This window comes from Peromyscus maniculatus, chromosome X (genome assembly GCF_049852395.1).
Source record: "Peromyscus maniculatus bairdii isolate BWxNUB_F1_BW_parent chromosome X, HU_Pman_BW_mat_3.1, whole genome shotgun sequence".
Lineage (NCBI taxonomy): Eukaryota > Metazoa > Chordata > Mammalia > Rodentia > Cricetidae > Peromyscus > Peromyscus maniculatus.
The window spans coordinates 42,024,459-42,044,618 of record NC_134875.1 but is presented as its reverse complement, the minus strand read 5'-3'; the positions used below and the strand labels follow the sequence as shown (position 1 = coordinate 42,044,618).

At 46.3% G+C, this 20,160-nt stretch overlaps 1 protein-coding gene and 1 long non-coding RNA gene across 2 annotated transcripts; one reads left to right on the top strand and one right to left on the bottom strand.

The window, feature by feature from the left end:
• Positions 1 to 239: 239 nt before the first annotated feature.
• On the top strand, positions 240 to 9,508 carry LOC143270686 (uncharacterized). Its single transcript, XR_013047929.1, has 5 exons — positions 240 to 345; positions 4,369 to 4,427; positions 4,739 to 5,015; positions 7,818 to 7,876; positions 8,186 to 9,508. It is a non-coding gene; the product is annotated as an uncharacterized LOC143270686 (long non-coding RNA).
• A 6,335-nt stretch (positions 9,509 to 15,843) lies between these two features.
• Positions 15,844 to 19,218, bottom strand: LOC143270906 (uncharacterized). Its single transcript, XM_076562221.1, has 2 exons — positions 18,666 to 19,218; positions 15,844 to 16,077 (listed from the first exon to the last, which is right to left on the bottom strand). Exons 1-2 carry the CDS (start codon positions 18,989 to 18,991, stop codon positions 15,951 to 15,953), a joined length of 453 nt encoding a protein of 150 aa, XP_076418336.1. The 5' UTR covers positions 18,992 to 19,218; the 3' UTR covers positions 15,844 to 15,950.
• Positions 19,219 to 20,160: the final 942 nt, after the last annotated feature.

Genomic DNA, 20,160 nt, shown 5'->3' with positions numbered 1-20,160 from the left:
GTTTTTCCCGTAAATGCTAATTTCCCGTTACATGGTTCCTTCAGTCACCCTTTGTCTCACATAATGGAGCTAAAGATTTTCTCAGGAAGTAGAAAAGAAACCCTGGAGGCTTTCCCAGGTCCACAGCTCCCGCCCCTCTGAGACTCTGGGGCGAATCTAGGAGAGATCAGTTATCCGCTGGGCGGGGCCAGCACTCAGAGGGACAGGAGTTTCTTTCTTTCTTTACTACTTACCCTCAACTAAGAGCTGGGAGAGTGGGAAGGAGGCGCCCAGTGCATGCTGCTGGAGGTTGCAGTCCCCACAGATGGCTGAGATCCCACCACAGGACGGCCAGGCCTGGACCAAGTAAGATTCCTGCATTATCCCCACCTTCCTGGTAACTTGAGCGATCTCTCTGAAGCCAGGGCCTCTCCCTTGACTGAGTGTGGGACCCTGAACCTGGGAGCTTTGAGAATTGGCGATTGCTGGGACCCTGGGGCAGGTGGAGGAGACACCACGTGGGATGGCCTTTTTCATGCGTTTAGGGACCCTTGAGTTTGTGCACTGGGCAGCATCTGCAAAGCCTGTTGGAAGGGCTTCGTGGACCCGGAATCACGTCCCTGGTGTAGAGGAGGCTGTGGGAGGCCAGAGAGGGCTCAGGGACTTAGCAATAAGCAGCCCTCCCCCCACTCTCTGCCAGTACACAGCAAGTTAGGCGCGGGTGTTGTGGTGGTTTGAGCTAAGTAATCGCTAAAGTGTGGCCGCCCTCTGCAAGGCTGTGCGGGTTCTCCAAACTTAGGGCAAGAACGTTTGCTTTCGTGGATGTTTCAGAGGGAAAAAAATTACTAAAAACAGCTGCATTTCTGAGTGTGTATTGGCAAGTTCTCACAAAACTTCAGGGTCTTTTTTGTTGTTGTTGTTGTTGTTGTTGTTGTTGTTAGCAAGACTAGGTTTCTTTGTCTAGCCCTGGCCGCCCCTGGAACTCACTCTGTAGACCGGGCTGTCCTCCAACCCTCTTCCTAAGTCTCCCAAGTGCTGGGATTAAAGTCATCCACCACCGGCCAGTCACATTTTCACTGGTCTAGGCTCTAGAGTTTTGTGAACTGGAGAAGATATGAAATCAAGGTCATAAATACTTTACAGCACTGATTTCGGATACCAGGACCTTGCTCACTTAAGGAAAAGCACTCTGCCAACAACCACTTGCTCCCTGGGATATTAAAGCAATAATGAAACTTAAAATTTAAAATTTTTAATAAGAAATTCTTTCAGATACCAAAGTCTATAATAATACATAATATGCCTAAGAAGAGCAAGTCCTATTTAAAATAGAGTTCAAAATGCAAATTATTTACAAATGAGAGCATTGTCTGTATTTGTGGGTGTGCCTCTGTATCCTTGTATTTGTTGTTTCTCATACTGAAGCATAAGCCTCCAATGCAGCATTATTTAAAACTTAAAGTTTCTGAAGAGATTGATATCATAGTTCCTACTTATTTACCACAATGAATATTATGTTCACATATAGCCATAGGTTTTTTTTCTTTGTTGTGTTTTTACTCAAATGTACGTATACTCAGGCTTCCTCCTCTATCATCTAGAATGATAATGAATGACAAAATACACAAAACAATACAAAAGAAGTTACCGCTCCATTGAGTTTCTGCATCCCTACAAGGTTTATCAAGGTTTAGTCGGTGAACCAGGCATGGAACTAGGAACTTCCTGTAGGTAGCCATCGCTCTTTCTCAAGTTTGTGCATACTCCAAGGTGATTTGATACCGGAATAGATTTAGGATCTCTTCCTCTATTATTTTTCAAACTGTTTTGTCCACGACATCCTCCTGCTATCATCACCCAATGCTAAGATAAGAGGACTCTTGTAACACATTCAGCACGGCAGAATTATTTTTGAAGTTTACTTTATCTTTTAAATTTATGTGTGTGTATGACTGTGTATGTGTGTGTATACAAAGTGTATATGTGTAGTGCATGAGGCACAGTATACACGGTGGTCAGAACAAATATTAACAGTTAGTTTTCATTTTTAACCTTGTCTGAAACAGGGTCTCCCTTATTTTTGTGTTCTCAACGCACACAGTAGTGGACCTAGAATTTTTGGCTTTGTTCTGCTCGCTTCTTTAATTTCTATCTACCTAAACAAAGGTAGAATGACAGGGACGCTATGGTTTGCAGAGGATCTAGACACAGGTTTTCAGGTTCACTGAAGGAAATGCTTTTACCTGAGACACCTCTGTGATCTTACAATTCTTCTTCCATGAATGTTATACGTTTTTATATGTCGACAACTATTTTAAGTACATTTTTAAATCAAGGAAATTACTCCTTGTTTATATCCATTATAAGCAAAGATATGGAGTGGGGTTCAAATGTCATTTGACACTATATGGGTCAGGATAGAATAATTAACCTACTCATATGATATATATATATTCTATATACATTGAAAATAAAAATATATGATATATATCAGTGCTGTATATAGAAAACATGTATGTAAACTAAAATATTCTCTCAGAAGAATTGCTGTCGCTGTACCATGTAGAATCCAGACCCTCTAGGCTGCATCTGGTTTGATGTAGGGAATTTCTTCTGGCCTACCTCACCATGTGAAAAAGTCCAAATGTCGACCCAGGAATTATAGGTGAAGCCATCCCAGAAACACGAAAAAATTTCTGCAAACCACACACATACTGCCAAGTATGTGGGAGAGGTTCAAGGCTGCTCAGGGCCATGTAGCAAGTGAGACCAGAAGTCTGTCATGCATGTAACACCCTCCCTGCCATTCCCTCTCCTCTCTGGTTGCCAGGCCTTCACTCTGGCTTGCCTTTTGTTTATTTACAAATGGCTTTCCCCTTGAGCTGTACTACAGGTGGAATTTAGAGACTGGGGTCTGTCAGAAAAGGTTCCAGCTCCAGAGCCACATGCCAAGAACCCTACAAGGACTCTGGGAAGCACCCCATCATCATCCTAAGCAATCTGGTTGTGTGTACCAAGTGGCCCCGGAGTACAAGGCAGTGAGGTGCCTCAAGGTGAATTCCAGAAAAAGCATCCAGAGCAGGGTTTGCGCTCAGGGGTGCTCACAAAGAGGCCAGGCAGGACTTTGGTACCATGGGGCCCAGGATTCCAGGTCCCTGCCTCCCCTGACAAGTCTCCCCTCTAGGATTCAGGACACACATGCAGTCCGCATACCCCTGTGTTCTCCTGCCTAACTCACCTTGCCTTAAATCCAGGGAGAACTCCCAGGGTCAAAGGTAGAAGACCCCCTTGTCCTGCACTCCCCTGTCCAGACATCATCTCAGCAGGAAGAATACACAGAGAAGGCTCTGAAATTAACAGAAGGCTCTATCTAGAGTCCAAGAACTGCGGAGCACGCAGGTGCATTTGTTTGTGTGTATGTGTGTGTGTGTGTGTGTGTTGGTTATGTGTTTGTGTGTGCCTGGATTTATTGTGTCCTAGTCATGTGAGGGCCCATAAGCTGTGCATAAGAGGCAGAATATATAAGGGTTTATGGTCATAAGTCCAGGTTGAAAGTGAAGGACAGGTTGTCATGTAGGGGATACCTTTTAGGGCTACATCCTTCAGCTCCAGCTCGGGTGAGCAAAAGGTTTGGAGTTATGCAACCTGTGTGTGTTTTGGGGCTCAGGGCCGAGCCGGGCCATGGTGGATGAGAGCATTGTGTAGCAACCATCGGGAAGGTGGCAGGACTGTCCTCTGAAGTGGCCTGCCAGGCAGGTCTAGGAGGTCAGGGCCTCCACCCCCAACACAAGCACTAGGAAGCTCCCTTGTTAGCCTCAGCAAATGTCTCCAGGAAGCTTTGTAGAGAGGAAGATTTGGAAGAGCATAGACAGGCTTGTCTCCAGGTGGCAGGGAGAGTGATTTTCTTCTAGGCTCCATCATGGAAGATGTCAGGAGTGTGGAGGTGGGACTTTGTAGGCTTTCAGTACTCATTGAAGTAAGGCTTCCTGTTGGGGAGTGCAAAGCATTTCCCGACTGAACATGGCCTAGCTACCCTGGAGACCAGGATTAGAGTGTACATAGGAAGGAGGGATAGAGAAAGACAGATATAGAGGTGGAATTGGAGGTAGAGGAGGATAGACAGATGGTTGGGGGGACAGGGAGACAGAGGGTAGCAGAGAAATTGAGAATCTGCATGTGGGATGTGGGGTGTTTTCGAGTTTGTTAGTGTTTTTCTATGCAGGCTGGTGGGCAGACCCATTCTGTCTATGGACACTTGTTTCTCTTCCATGGATCTGGGCCCCTGGAGGGAATTTTGTGTGAGAATGCCTGGAATAGGGGTGGTTGTGTGCTGCAGGAATCCTGGTGTTTGTGTTAAGAGTCCCTCAGCTTCTATGTTGCCTGTCCTAGGTCCACTTGAATCTCTTGAAGAGCTGAGTGTGTCCTGTGTGTGCCTAGCCCTGCCACAGGTAGGTGGGTGTCCACAGAGGATACAGAGAGTTCCATGCCTTACAGGGTCTTGGGGATGTTAGAGAATGGAAAGAGACGTTTCTCGTGGTGCCTGGTAATTGGTATAGGGTAGGGTCGGGTGGGAGGAGATGAGGGGTGGGAGATGGAGGACTTTGCAGAGGAGAGGGATTGTGACAGAGCTGGAGGTAGGTCAGAATGGTTGCCTGGTGTTGCCTAGGAGACGGGTAAGGTGGGGTCTGCGGCCAGGTATTGGTAGACTAGAGGGCAGGTGGGTGCAATGTTTCTTCTTTTGATGTGTGCTTGTCTCTAGCTCAGGGACCTGGACGGCCTGCCTGTTGAGGGGAGGTTGTGGATGTCCCCGGCCCCTAGTGATCCCTGCTTCGGGTGATGTGGGGCAGCATCCACCTGAATGCACTTCACCAAGGAGGCCAAGGTTTTGGAAGGAAGCCCTTCTCCTCTCCCATCTCAATACCAGACCATGGGACCATGGAACATGGGACTCAGGCCCCCGACCCTGCAGTCCTGACCAGTGCACACAGCTGCCTGCCCTTTTCCCTTGTGTCCATCCCAGAGCGGCCTTCTGCCAGGTGAGAAGCCCATGCTGGGCCTAGGGTCCCATTGAGTTGGGTGGATTCTTGTAGACAGCTGCTGAATCTGTGAAAGCTGCGGGGTGTGTGTGTGTGTGTGTGTGTGTGTGTGTGTGTGTGTGTGTGTGTGTTAGGGGTGAGGGCCATTCTAGGGCAGGGATGCAGCTGTGAGAATACCCTGGTTTGGCTGCTAGGGGGCGACGCTCAGCCCCTGGTCCCCAAATCCTTGAGTATGTTTCTGAGGCTCCTCCCCTAGAGTCCAGATTGGCATGTGGTTTGTGTAGGATTCCCTTAGGGTCTGGTGTGGGCTCTCCAGTGCTTCTGCGCCCACATGCACACACTCCGCACTTGGGCCCCTCCATCACACCCTCCACCACCCGCCTTCATGGGCTGGCTTGCGCCCAAAGCCGAGTGTCTCAGGGCAGTTCAGGGCATGGAGGAACCTGTTAAGGTCGCTAACCAACATCTGTCCACCGCACCCCCACCCGCTGCACACCCTGGGATCCCTAGCAGCAGCCCTAGAGCCTCAGGTCTGTACAGTCTAGGCCTACATGGTTGGCCTCCATCTTGGAACTAGATAGGAGAATTCCGGCCTTTTTTTGAAAACTTTTTTTTTTGCTTTGCGAAGGACGGAGGCAGAGCATGCTTCACCATTGGCGGCTGACATTTGTGGTGCTCTGCTGCCATCAGGCGGATGCAGTTTGCAAATTCCGCCAGCAAGTCCATGTGCTTCACTGGAAATGGAGGCAGGCCGGCTAGGGAAGGGCTTCCTCGTGAGGCCTCCAGGACCAAAGTGGTTCCATTACCTGCTCTATGACCCAGGGGAGCTGGAGGTGGAAGCAGGGTCCAAGTGACCAGCTCCGGGCAGGCGCCACGAGGCTTGGCTTGCGGGTCACGGAAGCACAGCCTCCCGGGTCCTCTGGGCACCATGTCTGGCAGGAGCAGAGGACTTCTCAGCAGAGGATTGTGCAGCCTGGGCTGCATCATGGTCGGTTTGGGGAAATTTTCCTGCCAGGGCGCCAGCCTGCCTGCCCGTACCCATGGTGCACAAGGCCACCCTGCCACCCCCTAGCTTTTGTCTGAGCATCCCCAGCAGTACCCACAGCTCACTTTCGGAGACCACACAAACTCTGCCCTGAATCTCTGGGAGGGTGTCAGGGTCTCAGGCCTGGTGGCTAGCCAATGTGGCCAAATGTCTGTCATCCATTTAACTCCTCCTTCCATCCCCTCTCTTCTCTGGCTGCCAGATATTCTCTCTGGCTTGCCTTTTGTTCCTTTTACAGGGTTTTCCCTGGATCTGTGCTTCAAGTGGAATTCAGGACCTGGGACCTGTCAGAAAAGGTTCCTGCTCCAGAAACACATCCCCACATCCCTACAAGGGGTCTGAAAGCCCTCACCCATCATCATCCTCTGCAAGCTGGTTGTGTGTGTACCCAGTAAGGCAGTGTGTTGGCTCAAAGAGAATCCAAGTAGAAGCAGGTCGAGAAGGGTTTGGACTCAGGGGTGCTCACAAACAGGCCAGGCAGGACTTAGGTACCATGGAGGCCAGATTTCATGGCCCCTGCCTCCCCTGACAAGCCTCCCCTCTGGGATGCAGGACACACCTGCAGGCTGCATACTCCTGTCTTACCTGCCAGCTCACCTTGCCTTAAACCAGGTTAGAGCCCCTAGGATCAAAGGTCCAAAAGCCCCTTGTCCTTCACTACCCTGTCCAGGCATCATCTCAGATGGAAGAATACTTAGAGAAGGCTCTGAAATTAACAGAGGCCTCTATCTAGAGATCTAGAACTGCTGAGCGCACAGGAGTCCGTGAGTGTGTGTGTGTGTGTGTGTGTGTGTGTGTGTGTGTTGTGTGTGTGTGTGTACTCCGGGTATTACTGTGCGCCAGTACTGTGAGAAGATATAAACAGTGACTCAGAGGCACAGTATGTAACACTTATGGTGGTCAGCTCTGGGATGTAGGGGAAGCACGGGTTGGCATGTAGGGGAAGCCTTACAGGGCTCCATCGTTCAGCTCCAGCTCAGGTGAGCACAAGTTTTGGAGTGTTGCAACCTGTGTGTGTTTTGGGGCTCAGGGCCGAGCCGGGCCATGGTGGATGAGATCATTGTGTAGGAACCATCAGGAAGGTGGCAGGACTGTCCTTTGAAGTGGCCTGCCAGGCAGGTCTAGGAGGTCAGGGCCTCCACCCCTAACCCAAGCACTAGGAAGCGCCCTTGTTAGCCTCAGCAAATGTCTCCAGGAAGCTATGTAGAGAGGAAGATTTGGAAGAGCATAGACAGGCTTGTCTCCAGGTGGCAGGGAGAGTGATTTTCTTCTAGGCTCCATCATGGAAGATGTCAGCAGTGTGGAGGTGGGCCTTTGTAGGCTTTCAGTGCTCATTGAAGCAAGGCTTCCTGTTGGGGAGTGCAAAGCAAAACATTTCCCGACTGAACATGGCCTAGCTACCCTGGAGACCAGGATTAGAGTGTACATAGGAAGGAGGGATAGAGAAAGACAGAGATAGAGGTGGAATTGGAGGTAGAGGAGGATAGACAGATGGTTGGGGGGACAGGAAGTCAGAGGGTAGCTGAGAAATTGAGAATCTGCATGTGGGATGTGGGGTGTTTTCGAGTTTGTTAGTGTTTTTCTATGCAGGCTGGTGAGCAGACCCATTCTGTCTATGGACACTTGTTTCTCTTCCATGGATCTGGGCCCCTGGAGGGAATTTTGTGTGAGGATGCCTGGAATAGGGGTGGTTGTGTGCTGCAGGAATCCTGGTGTTTGTGTTAAGAGTCCCTCAGCTTCTATGTTGCCTGTCCTAGGTCCACTTGAATCTCTTGAAGAGCTGAGTGAGTCCTGCGTGTGCCTAGCCCTGCCACAGGTAGGTGGGTGTCCACAGAGGATACAGAGTTCCATGCCTTACAGGGTCTTGGGGATGTTAGAGAATAGAAAGAGACGTTTCCCGTGGTGTCTGATAATTGGTATAGGGTAGGGTCGGGTGGGAGGAGATGAGGGGTGGGAGATGGAGGACTTTGCAGAGGAGAGGGATTGTGACAGAGCTGGAGGTAGGTCAGAATGGTTGCCTGGTGTTGCCTAGGAGACGGGTAAGGTGGGGCCTGCGCCCAGGTGTTGGTAGACTAGAGAGCAGGTGGGTGCAATATTTCTTCTTTTGATGTGTGCTTGTCTCTAGCTCAGGGACCTGGACGGCCTGCCTGTTGAGGGGAGGTTGTGGATGTCCCGGTCCCTAGTGATCCCTGCTTCAGGTGATGTGGGGCAGCATCCACCTTAATGCACTTCACCAAGGAGGCCAAAGTTTTCGAAGGAAGCCCTTCTCCTCTACCATCTTAATATCAGACCTTCGGACCATGGAACATGAGACTCAGGCCCCCGACCCTGGAGTCCTGACCAGCGCACACAGCTGCCTGCCATCCCGAGGAAGGGTGTTTGTTCTTTCAATGGGTTTTGAATAATTGTCATTGTTTAGGATGGTTGGTTACAAGTTGTTAATTGCTAGTGGTCAGGAAAAAAGTTAAACAAAGGAAATTAGATTTATGGTTCTTGTTTGAAAGAAAAAGGAAGAAAAAGATAAAGATGATATAGATAAGAGGTAGATTATTGAATATACTCTGAAAAGAAAAAGAGGATATAGATAAAAGGTAGATTATTGAATCTACTTTTAAAAGGCATCTACTAGTTTTAAACAATTTACATTCGATTGGATTCTTATATATCATATACAAAGTATGTATGTTGATACCAATTTGAGACTGTTCAAGATATTGTACCTATACAATTCATTTTAAATGTAATGCAATTTGCTAATCCTTGAAAGTTATTATTACCAAATATTAGGACATGAAGAAATGAAAGTTAGTAGTTAGTCATTACAATTGAACTTGTAGTCATATTAGGTATGTTTTCAAGATCAAGCAGAGATATATTGCAGATATACAGGTCATTTTCAAACCTTTCAGCGATCTACAGTATATGGCATTTAAGATGTTTTAATAACAAAGTTTGTTTTTCTTTTTTTTTCTGACTATGGGACATGTCTACTCCTGGCAGCACCAATGTACTTTAGATAAGATATGGGCACTGAAGAATCTCCACATGGAATTTACTTTCACTGTGGCAAAAGTTAGCCACTGGGCAAGAAAATGCCCTAGAATTGACTGCTGGCAGTATGTTGTCCAAAATGGAAAAGCAGGACATAAAACAAAGGACTACCAATCCTTGCCAAGAAAAGTGTGGTTGCAGTTGTGGCAACAGGAGTCCTCTGAGGCCAAGGCAATATGGCACCATCACTGAAGTGGCTTTGCAATCTGGAAAAGGTACAGTGCCCCTTCCTACAAAGGCAGCTGAACAGGTAGTGGACTGATAGCTTTGGGTGTGCAGTGGAACAGTAGATGAAACAGTTATTCTTGGAGGAGTAACTAGGCTGACAGAGTCTGACCTCTCAATAGTAGACTGGCATTTAATAAAGGAGGTGAAGCCACCCTTAAACTAAGAAGAATGGGAAGCTGAATTATTGGTGAAATTAAGCCTTTGGAATTTGCCCCACGTTGGGCGCCAGATATTGGTGAAATTATTATGGCCACTCCATGTAGTTAAAAGAAAGATTTATTTAGTGGGTTACTTCCCAAAAAGAGAAAGGTAGGTCGTGGGGTCTGGGGAAGGTGTATGGAAGTCCAGTGGTGTTCTCTGGAGCTCTGCTTGGTCAACCTCCACTGTCTAGGGTCCAGGAACAGAGAGAGTGCTGGCCCATTCAGAACTCGGGTATCTCTGCGCCTCCCTTGGCCCCGCCTTGTAGGCATGACAGTTGCCGAAGCCTCAATAGGGGTTGGAATTTCCAGATCAAAGCTGGAATGGCTACCCACTACACTGAATTCCAAAAATACCAGCCATTTCCAGAATTGAAAATCCTGAATCATGACATGACACTGGCAGCATCCAAGTTTATCTGGTACATGAAATACTCGCACTGAATGTGTGGTTGAGCTGTAGGCCTTGCATACATCCTGCTTCACAAATGAGTCTGTCAGATCTGCTAAGCCTATAGGTCGAAGATGATGCCCCAACATTGCAGAGAAACTCTGGTGACTATCCAGGAAGCTGGCTGCTTCTGTCAACTCACATTCTTTGGAAGTCACTGGTTTGTACTTTCTGTTTTGCTAGGTAATATTATTTCCTTCTCTGGTGTCTGAGGGAGTTGAAGATCAGATAGTTGTAGTTACAGTTTTCTTGTTAAGAAATTCAGAAATGCAACTCACTAAGAGGTGTTAAGTGTGTAAGATTGAAAGGCATCATAAGATAGTTTTCTGTTGGTAATATAGGTTAGGAGAGAAAGTGAATTAGGTAAAACATTTTGGACTCACCATAATAGGATAGATAATGGAATATTTTCTCTAAATTTGTCAAATGCAAATAGAGTAGACATTGTTGATATATATTTTGCATATATATTGTATATAGTTAATGTACTTATTGTATATAGCTTTTCTTCTATTAGTTATAACTTTATTTTATTAGACAAAAAAGGGGAAATGTGAAATTTTATTTGTGCTCTAATAAATAAAGCTTGCATAGAGATCAGAGGAAAAAGCCAGCCATTATAAGGAAACACAAAAGTTGGCAATATTAGAACATGCCTTTAATCCTATCTCTTGGGAAGCAGGGATCTGTCTGGATCTCAGTGATTTCAAGGCAATAACTGGGAACAGAGTCAGGTGTGATGGCACATGCCTTAAATTCCAGCAGTACGTAACCACAGAGGTCTTGAGGTATATAAAGACAGAAAGTGATGGGCAGGAAGAGGAAGTGATGTAGCTGGACAGAGAGAGCAAATCAGATGGCAGAACAGCAAGGCATAGAGGCATGGGTACACAGGAAGTCTCCTTTTGGAAGCTTTGGAGTAGGCAAGGTGAGGTTAGTGTGTGGCTGCTCCTATTCCTCTGATCTCTCTCAGGTTTTTACCCCTATATCTGGCTCCATGTTTTCTATTAATAAGACCATTTAGAAATACAAACACAGCTGGGCGGTGGTGGCACACGCCTTTAATCCCAGCACTTGGGAGGCAGAGGCAGGTGGATCTCTGTGAGTTCGAGGCCAGCCTGGACTACCAAGTGAGTTCCAGGAAAAGGCACAAAGCTACAAAGAGAAACCCTTTCTCGAAATACCAAAAAAAAAAAGAAAAGAAAAAAGAAATAAATACAAACACATGAACACGCATATATACATAAAGAAAAAGTAATGGAAAAAAATTGGACGAATTATTAATCCTAACCCCCCCAAAAATTCTAAGAGCAGGGAAAACCTAGGGTATCTGTCAGGAAGAGGGGTACTGACCGTTCCCCACTCTTGATGGTGGTTAAATCAGGCACATATTATTTTTTTCAGAAAAGGTGTCATATGCCTTATAATGTATTTTGTGTGTTTATAAAAGTTGACTACTTGGCTGTCCATGGGATTGTCAATGTAAATAAAGAGACAGAGACCCCGAGTCTGCAGCATGCTAATGCAGGAAGCTTGGGTCTTTATGGTGATGTGGAGCCATGGAAAGGCACTTGACATTTGTACTTGGGCCTCAGAGTACAGATTTCCCTCTCACTGACTACCACACAATTTCTAGGAGACCTCTGCATTATAACTTCAGAGGAGGAAGAGAGCAGAAGGCAAAGAAAGAAGCAGCTAAGAAAAAAGAAAATGGGATGGACAGTGTCAGCTCTATTTAGCTAAATCCTGAAGCCTGAGTTCCATATATCTTGGGACTCTGAATGAAATGCCTTGTTCACAGCTTCCTTAACCATGAAATGGGGAAAACACCAATGGCACAGGACAGGGATACCATCAGGGTTCATTGAGTTACTTGCAGAGTTTGACATCCTTTTATTTCAACTTCACAAACCAGTGTACCGGTAACTACAGTTTACTTCCCCTGAAAAGCATAATCTCAGCACTAGGACAGAGCTTCCAGAGCCTATGTCAGCATGGACGCCTCTGACTTCTGAATTACTGTAAATAGCCCAATCAAGCTGCCTATAACAATCCAGTGCATCTCATCCTCAGCTCTAAACAGGATGTCTCCATCACATTCCTCCTTCAGGGCTCAGGGAACCCCAGAGAAGAGGAGGCAGGAAGAGTGTAAGAGCCAGGGGCGACGGAGGACACCAGGAGACCGTCCAAATCAACTGAGCAAAGCTCCTCTGAACTCTCGGAGACTGAGGCAGCAAGCACAGGGCCTGCATGGGTCTGCACCAGGACTTCTGCATATATATTATTGCTTCCAGTTTAGTGTTTTCTATGGGATTCCTGAGTGTGTGAACAAATGGGTCTCTGATTCTTGTGTCTTCTCTTGGGCTCTTTTCTTCCTGTTTATTTTTGTGAATGATAACATTACATTTAAAGTTTAGATTTACTATGCTTGAGAGACCAAAGAGCAAAAAAATGCCTGGAACATGCAAGCCCCTAGCTTGTACAAGCTGTGCCCTAGGAGCTCACCCTCAACCCCTATTTTTCGAAGACATTGAAGACTGTCCTTAAATTGACTGATCCTGTAAAATCTGCTGTTCTAGCAAGATAATAGGTCATAGGACTAAATACTATTTCTGTTTTTGTAATCAAACTTGCTTACTATGCTCCATGACTGGGACAATTACAAGACATATATGTTAAAATTAGACCATGCTTTCATGTAGACAGAATACATGTAATCTTGTGGTTTTGGCTTTATAAACCTTGGATTAATATGACCAGGGGCTGCAATTGGGAGCGATCTCAGTTGCAGTCTTGGTGTCATGAGCAGCTGGCACCAGTATTTATTTAATAAAACCTCTTCTTATTAAAATTTATTCATGGTGACAGTGAATTTCTGAATGACCCCAGACTCACCAAATTTTGTTCAGTTCTAACATGTTAGTTTTTGTTTTACTTATTATGTTATTATTTATTTATTTATTTATTTATTTATTTATTTATTTATTTATTTATTTTTGTTCGTTTGCTTGTTTAATTACTTATTTTGGGTTTTTCAAGACAAGGTTCCTCTGTGTATCCCTCGCAGTCTTGGAACTCACTATGTAGACCAGGCTGGCCTCGAAGTCACAGAGATCGATCGGCCTGCCTCTGCCTCTCAGGTGCTGGGATTAAAGGTGTGTACCATAACAGCTCGGCTATAGTTTATTTCATTATTACCCTTTAGAAACCTGTATGTTTTCACACACACACACACACACACACACACACACACACACCTTTATTATTTCTTTGGGAATTTCACATCATGCACTCCAATTCTGCTCATTTCCCAGTCCCTTCATATCCTCCCTCCACTCTTGCAGTGTCCCTCCCCAAAAGAAAATAAAAGAAAGACCAAACTAAACTAACCAAACAACCAAACAAAAGACCCACATCTCTCCTCTGTCTTTCCTGCCTCTTCAACATCTCTTCATTCATTTGAGTGGCACTGGGATCCTTGGTTTGTCCTGCAGTATACCCTTTTGTTCAATCAGCCCCACCTGAAAATGAAAATTGCAATGAGTCATTGGTCTGGTTTAAGGCCTCTGGTTTCTGGTCCACCATCATCACTGGATCCTCACTGAAACTCCTCTCTGACATCCCACGGCTGCCCCTAGTCATGGAGATCTGCAGTACCAGTCCCTTCACATGCTCCAGCAGGTCCTAGATGGGGTAGATGGTGGGCCAATCCAAGGACCTGGATATGAACCTGGGTGGTAGTTGAGCTTGCCAGTCCTTGACAGAAGAGCTGCCCCCCTCGGGTGAGGGGTGAAATCAGCTCTCTTATGCTCATGGCATCAGGACCATCTCTCTCATGCCTGTGTTGAGGGGTGGGGCCAACTCTCATAAGTACAGGGGGCCAGCTCTCCATGCCCAAGCCATTGGGACCAGCTCTCCTGTGAGGGTCAGGATCAGCACTCTTGCTGAATTGTCTAGTGAGGAGCAGGGCCAGCTTTCCTAGGGCCAACACATGGCAGGGCTGGCTTAGCACTGCCCTTGGATTTCATCATGCATGGCCCCGTATGGTAATAAGGGCCACAGAAATCAACACAGACCCCAGTTACAGCAGGACTACAGATCCAGAGGTGGCCCTGCAGAGCATCTCAGGCCCAGATGTTACCATGTCCCCTGTGGCAGCTCAGGTCACTCAAAGCAGTTCAGCCCCAGCAGCAAGCAGCATGGCTCTCAGACACCAACATGGTCTGAAGTGACTAACCAGACCCTGGGCATATACATGGCCCATGGTGACAAAAGATGACCCTAGACCGCAGCATGGCCTCTGAGGTGCCATGGCCCCAGGTGATAACACAGGCCAAACAGAGCAGCTTGGCCATGGGACAGCAACATGGTCTCAGGTGGCAGACCAGACCTCAGGCATCTTCATGCCCCTTTGTGGTAACAGGAGCCATAGACATAAACTCAGACCCTGGCTGCTGTAGGGACATGAACCCAGACATGGCCCTCAGAAGCTACTTAGGCCCGAATGACACCTAGGCCCTGGGTGGTAGCATAGGCTACTCAGATCAGCATGGCTCTGGAGGCTTGGACAACAAGTCCACAGGTTGTGTCACAGACCCTGGGCATCCATGTGGTTTTGGAGGCAAAACACAGGACATGGACTTTAACACAGACCCTGGCTGTAGTAGGACATGGACCCAGGCACAGTCCCCTGCAGCAACATATCCTGGATGTCCCAAGGCCACAAGTGGCAGCACAGGACACTTATATTGGCATGGCACCAGAGGCAGCATTGTCCAGGGACACCAACACGATCCCAGGTGACAGCCCAGACCCTAGACACATGCATGGCTTTCAATGGTAGCTGGAGCCATGGACTCCAACATATAGACCCCAACTGCAGTAAGGCCATGGACCCAGACATGGCTCTCAGGTGCAGCTCACTCCCTGATGTTACCATGGCACAGGGTAGCAGTATAGGCCACTTATATCAGTATAGCCCCTGAGGTGGAATGGTCCTTCGACACCTACCTGTCCACAGGTGGCATCCCAGACACTGGATATCCTGTGGCCTTTGTGGCAACATTGCCCATGGATGTCAACACAGACCCTGGCTACAGTAGGACCACGGACCCAAACGTGGCCCTTTGCATCAGCCTGGGCCCAGGTGTCATCACATCTCTGGGTGACAAGCAGGCCACCCACCCAAGCCGGCTCCTCACCACCTTTCCTTCTTCTGTTCCACCTCTTTCCACAGCACATGAGCCATTCTGCCCCACCTTTTCTCCCGTTTTTCCACCATACATTTGCTCATCATATTGGCACCCTCCTGCCTGTCAATGTCTTTAGTCAGCCCAGGCCTTCCTTGAGGACCCAGGCTGGCCTGTGGGTGGCTTCCACCCACCTGAGCTGTTTTCTAGTGACAAACAGAAAGGTAGATATGTCCAGATGGACTGGTAAGTGGGGAGGAACTGGGAGGAGTAGGGGCAAGGGAAACCATAATCGGGGTATATTATGTGACAAAAATGTCTATTTTCATTGAAAGAAAAAAGAAAGAATTGTTGTGACCCCTCCCCAAATAAAAAGTAATCATCACCATCAATACTTTCTGTGCCCACCTTCTCCGTAGATTCTACATTTGCAGGGTTACTACTGAATCTCTTGCTCAAAGGATCAAGTAAGCCTGAATCAAGAAGGCTTAAGAGATCCACTGTTTCACAAATAACATGTGTAGGGAATAGTCATCTGTGCAAGTAATAATCATGCCTTAGAAATGTCACCCCCCAAAAAACAGAACTTGTCATTTTGTTTAAATGGCATTTCCTGAAGAGTGTACATCTATATACTACAAAACCCCAGAAAGCATATGAAATTAAATAACTTGGAAATTCATGATTTTATTGTTAACATGAGTGCTGAATTTTAGTTAAGCTGTTCATTGAGTACAGGTGTCACCGAATTTCCATCTTGCCCCTGAACATAGATTACACTCTGGGGATTGCCATCCCTTTCCTTAAGGAGAATGACTTTTTCAATACGAGGAGGTATGCTCTGTAATACGACAGACCTCTCTCTCGTCCTCTCTTCTGCTCTCCGATGGACAAACCATGTCTGAAATCAGAGGAAGACAGGATTGGATTTAGCATTGGCTTCCACCCCAGAGCCAAGAGATAAAAACCACTTTAAGACACATAACGCTTGCTTTCTATTCAGCTCATAAAAGCAAATATCAGCTGTGTGTCAACTTCTGCGATAGGCCATGATTCTGTCTTTTTCCAGCAGTATAAACACTTCAGTGGTTTCTTTTTTATTGGATGGAACGCTTAGCTTACGACTTGTTCCTTGATGTTACTTCAATATATGGTAACTGGGTAAAGGAAAGTCTTGGTTCTGACATTTGACCATCAGCTGTAGAATACCCTCCTCACTAGTGATACATTCCTCTTGTATGGGCGGAGATTTTAGGTCACCAAATGTTAGCACATTTTAAAGGCGTATGGAGGGGAACAGCTTTCTGTTTGTAAAAGCAGTCTTCAGTATGAAGTAGTTAATCAACAGAAACAAGCATGGGAGATTTTCAGAAACAAAATAGCATTCAAGGGTGCCAATGGGATTGTGGTGCTTGAAATTTCTGGAGAGCGAACAGGCAGAGAGGGCCTGGACAATGGTTTGACATCACAGCCTCCAGGGTTTGTGAAAGTTGACTAACTTAACCTAAATGACATACAGGACACTGAAACCTTTGCCATCTCCAGGAGTTCAACAGAAAGGGTAACTTCCACCCACGGTAAATCTGAACAGTATATTCTTTCATGATATACAAAGTTCTTCAGTATCAGGATGAAGAATACTATCTCTGCTTCAGCTACATTTCCAGAATCCTGTCCAGCACAGAGGGCACACTAGGTCTTGCTGTATCACCAGGACATCTAAAGCCCATCTTTCTTCAAAAGGTAAAGAGTAAGATGGTCCACAACAGTGTGGGGAAAGTAGTCATAAATCAGCTCTTCCTAAATATGGCCTACCTATGGAAACACAGTCACAGTTATCTGTTAGATTTCACCATCCTCTCAGGCTCCTAGTGAATGAGAGTCCATTGTATTGGGAAGTTGTCAAACTGCACATTTGTGACTCCATGTACTTTCCCTCCCTGCCTATTATGTGGATGTATAGTCTAAAGAAGACCAACCAAAGGACCAGAAGCCCTACTACCATCATGATACCTCCAATATATCCCAGTGGTTGACTCATGTGGGCTCACATTAAGTCAGAGTTCCCTGTGTTTGATCCCTAAAGCCTATCTATTACATTTGTAAGAGGAAAGGGGAAATCAGAAATGAGGCTTTGGGAAAGTCACACTGAAGAGTGTGCAAACAGGAGACCATGGGTGTTGTCTCTTTTGTCCTGTTTCCACCTTCTCTCTGTACCTGCAATGCATCAGCCTCGCTAGAGGTGTAGTGTATCATCCTCTCTAGAGCTGCAATGCATCAGCCTCTAGAGCTGCAGTGCATCAACCTCTAGAGCTGCACTGCATCAACCTCTCTTGAGCTGTAGTAAATCATTCTATAGAGCTGCAGTGGATCAGCCTCTCTAGAGCTGCAGTGCATCAACCTCTCTAGAGCTGCAGTGCAACATCCTCTTTAGAGCTGCAGTGCATCAACCTCTCTAGAGCTGCAGTGCATCAGCCTCTCTGGAAGTGCAGTGCATCAGGGGAGGGGCTTGGTCCTGCCCCAACTGAATGTACCAGGCTTTGTTGACTCACAGTGGAGCCCTTACCCCCTATGAGGAGTGGATGTGGAAGTGGATGGGGGAGGTGAGGGCTGAGAGCAGGAGATGGGGAGGGAGAGGAAACTGTGGTTGGTATGTAAAATGAAAATATCTTAAATAAAAAAGTGCCTAGGACAAGGCTTCCCAAGACCTGAGGAAGGCTGTAGATTGACTGTTCAATGGCTTTGCTTGGATTTACTGACCTTCACTTTGACTTCAGGAATATTCAAAGCTTGTGCAAGTTCCTTCCTGTGGAAAGAAAACCACCAATGTTTAGTGTGCAGTGTTTTACATGAAATGCAGAGTCATATATGATTACTACACTTTTTTAATATTGCTATCCTCCCTCACACCCACATTTAACTTTCATACTCAGAACTAGTCTCGCTTTTGAAATACTTTTACCTCTTAAAAAGTTTTTAAACAATACAGATGAATAATTTTAACACACTATTAAAAATTAAAAATAAATGTCAAAGTGTATGCTGAGCAAATTATACTCATTTAAAAAATAGCACAAGGGGAAGGGAAATGGAAACCAAAAGGAGTTGATGGATAGGTACACAGTCCCTGAAAAGATGACGAGGTTACTGGTGAGGAGGTCACCCAACAAAGTGTAAATCCTTAATACTGGTGAACTTTACACTAGTGAGTATATTGGCACACTATACTCATGTTTCTATATTTTACAGAAATTACAATATGACTCTAAATGAGTGTTGTTGACTATGTACACTTGTTTCAGGTCAACACTACACGCTAATACTGACTTTTACCCCTACACAAGGCACCCTCCTGTACCCACCACTGAGGGAGAAGACAGCAGTGGCTTAAGGAGGGATGATAGGAAACCAGGGTCTGGAAGAACAAAAGGACATCTCAACCTGAGACAACAGGGAGGTTGGGGATAGCTCCTGGTGCCAGACACATACCTTGCCAGCGCATCTGGGTACTTGGTTTCTTTGAACAATTTTTCCATTTCTTCCACCTGCCACAGTGTGAACTGCAATGTGGTTCGCCGTCGCCTTTGTGATGAACGGCGCCTCGGAATCCTAATCACAGCCTCAGCTGAGTTGTTCTGGCCCCCACGGAACTGGCGACCCTCGTTATTTAGTGCCGTTACGCAGCCCGCGTCACCTCCACTAGGGTTGCCACCCACCATCGCCAAGGCAGCCTCTAAGGTGGGGACCTGAGCTATCTCCTCACCATTCTCATTTCTCACAATGTATATATATCGCCAATAGAGCTTGCGGGCCATGACTAGTAGAGGGCCAAAGCCACAGAGAGAAGTGGGGCCCCAGGAATGCCCACACTCGAGGCCTATTGTTCGGTCAGTCTCTACTACTGACGGGGTGTCAAGGAATGCGTGACGTCAATGTGTCCTTCTGCGCATGCTCCACACTTCTCCACATTCCTCATGGTTGACATCCACATGCTCCTCTCCAGATGGGCGCCATAGGCTTTTCTTTCCCTGACTAACTTCCCTGGGCTTTATGAACTCCTGCTGAGGTAGGTGGAATTTGCTTTGGTGCACAAATGGTGGGTGTGGCCCAAAGATGAGGCACTGAGGGAGCCACTGTGAACAGGCCTGTGAAAGGTCCTGGGAAGTTAAACCTTACTTCTAGGGCATGTGTGCAGAATGAGTTTTAGCTTGTGTCTGTGCGCATGCGCATGCTGCCTGTTCCTCCTAGGTTGTAGAGATGACACTGAAGGGTGAATTGTGTAGCATTGCAAGATAATTGGGGAAGAGAGATGGGAGAAAGGTGGGAACACACACTGACCACAGGATCCTTGCGTGAACATGTAGAAAATTTTTGTGGACCTCACCCTCCACCTACTACTGCTGCTCAGAGAATGGGCTTAGAACTAACTGGACATGATCAGCTTAGTGGCTGCTAATACAGGAGTCCCTGGTAGTACATTGAAGGCTAGTTAGCCATTCTTCTTCAAGCTCAGCATCAAGGTCTTGGGACTGAGTTTGAATATAATTCTAGTTAATGGCACTGTCGAAAACCAAACAAAAGACACTCCCTCCCCTCAAAAGAAAAAAATGATCTGCTTAAGAAATAATTACCTCAGATTATAATAATTTTATAATTTCTTAAATTCCACATATAATATTTGCCTCAGTTCTTATCACTGAGGATGTCGATGCAGTCCCTTATTCTGTTGGATGGAAGGTAAATACATAAATATTCAGGAAGTGTTTAAAACAATATTTGGCATGTGACATAGGGCATATGACAGCTTTTCAGAGAAATAATAGGTGCCTGAGTTAGCCACTGTCAGAAGTGGGGAGGGTCAGTACCACCACTCTTCCGACAGATTCCCAAAAGTAATGAAAATTTTGCCTTATTCAAGATTACAAATTGCTCCCGAAAAGATACAAAGAGAAGATACTATTAATTATTTAGGATATAAAATATG

Coding starts and splice junctions, on each gene's coding strand:
- LOC143270906 (XM_076562221.1), bottom strand. CDS start 18,991: ATGGCCCGCAAGCTCTATTGGCGATATATATACATTGTGAGAAATGAG. Junction 16,078..18,665: donor TACCCAGATGCGCTGGCAAG/GTATGTGTCTGG, acceptor CTCTGATTTCAG/ACATGGTTTGTCCATCGGAG.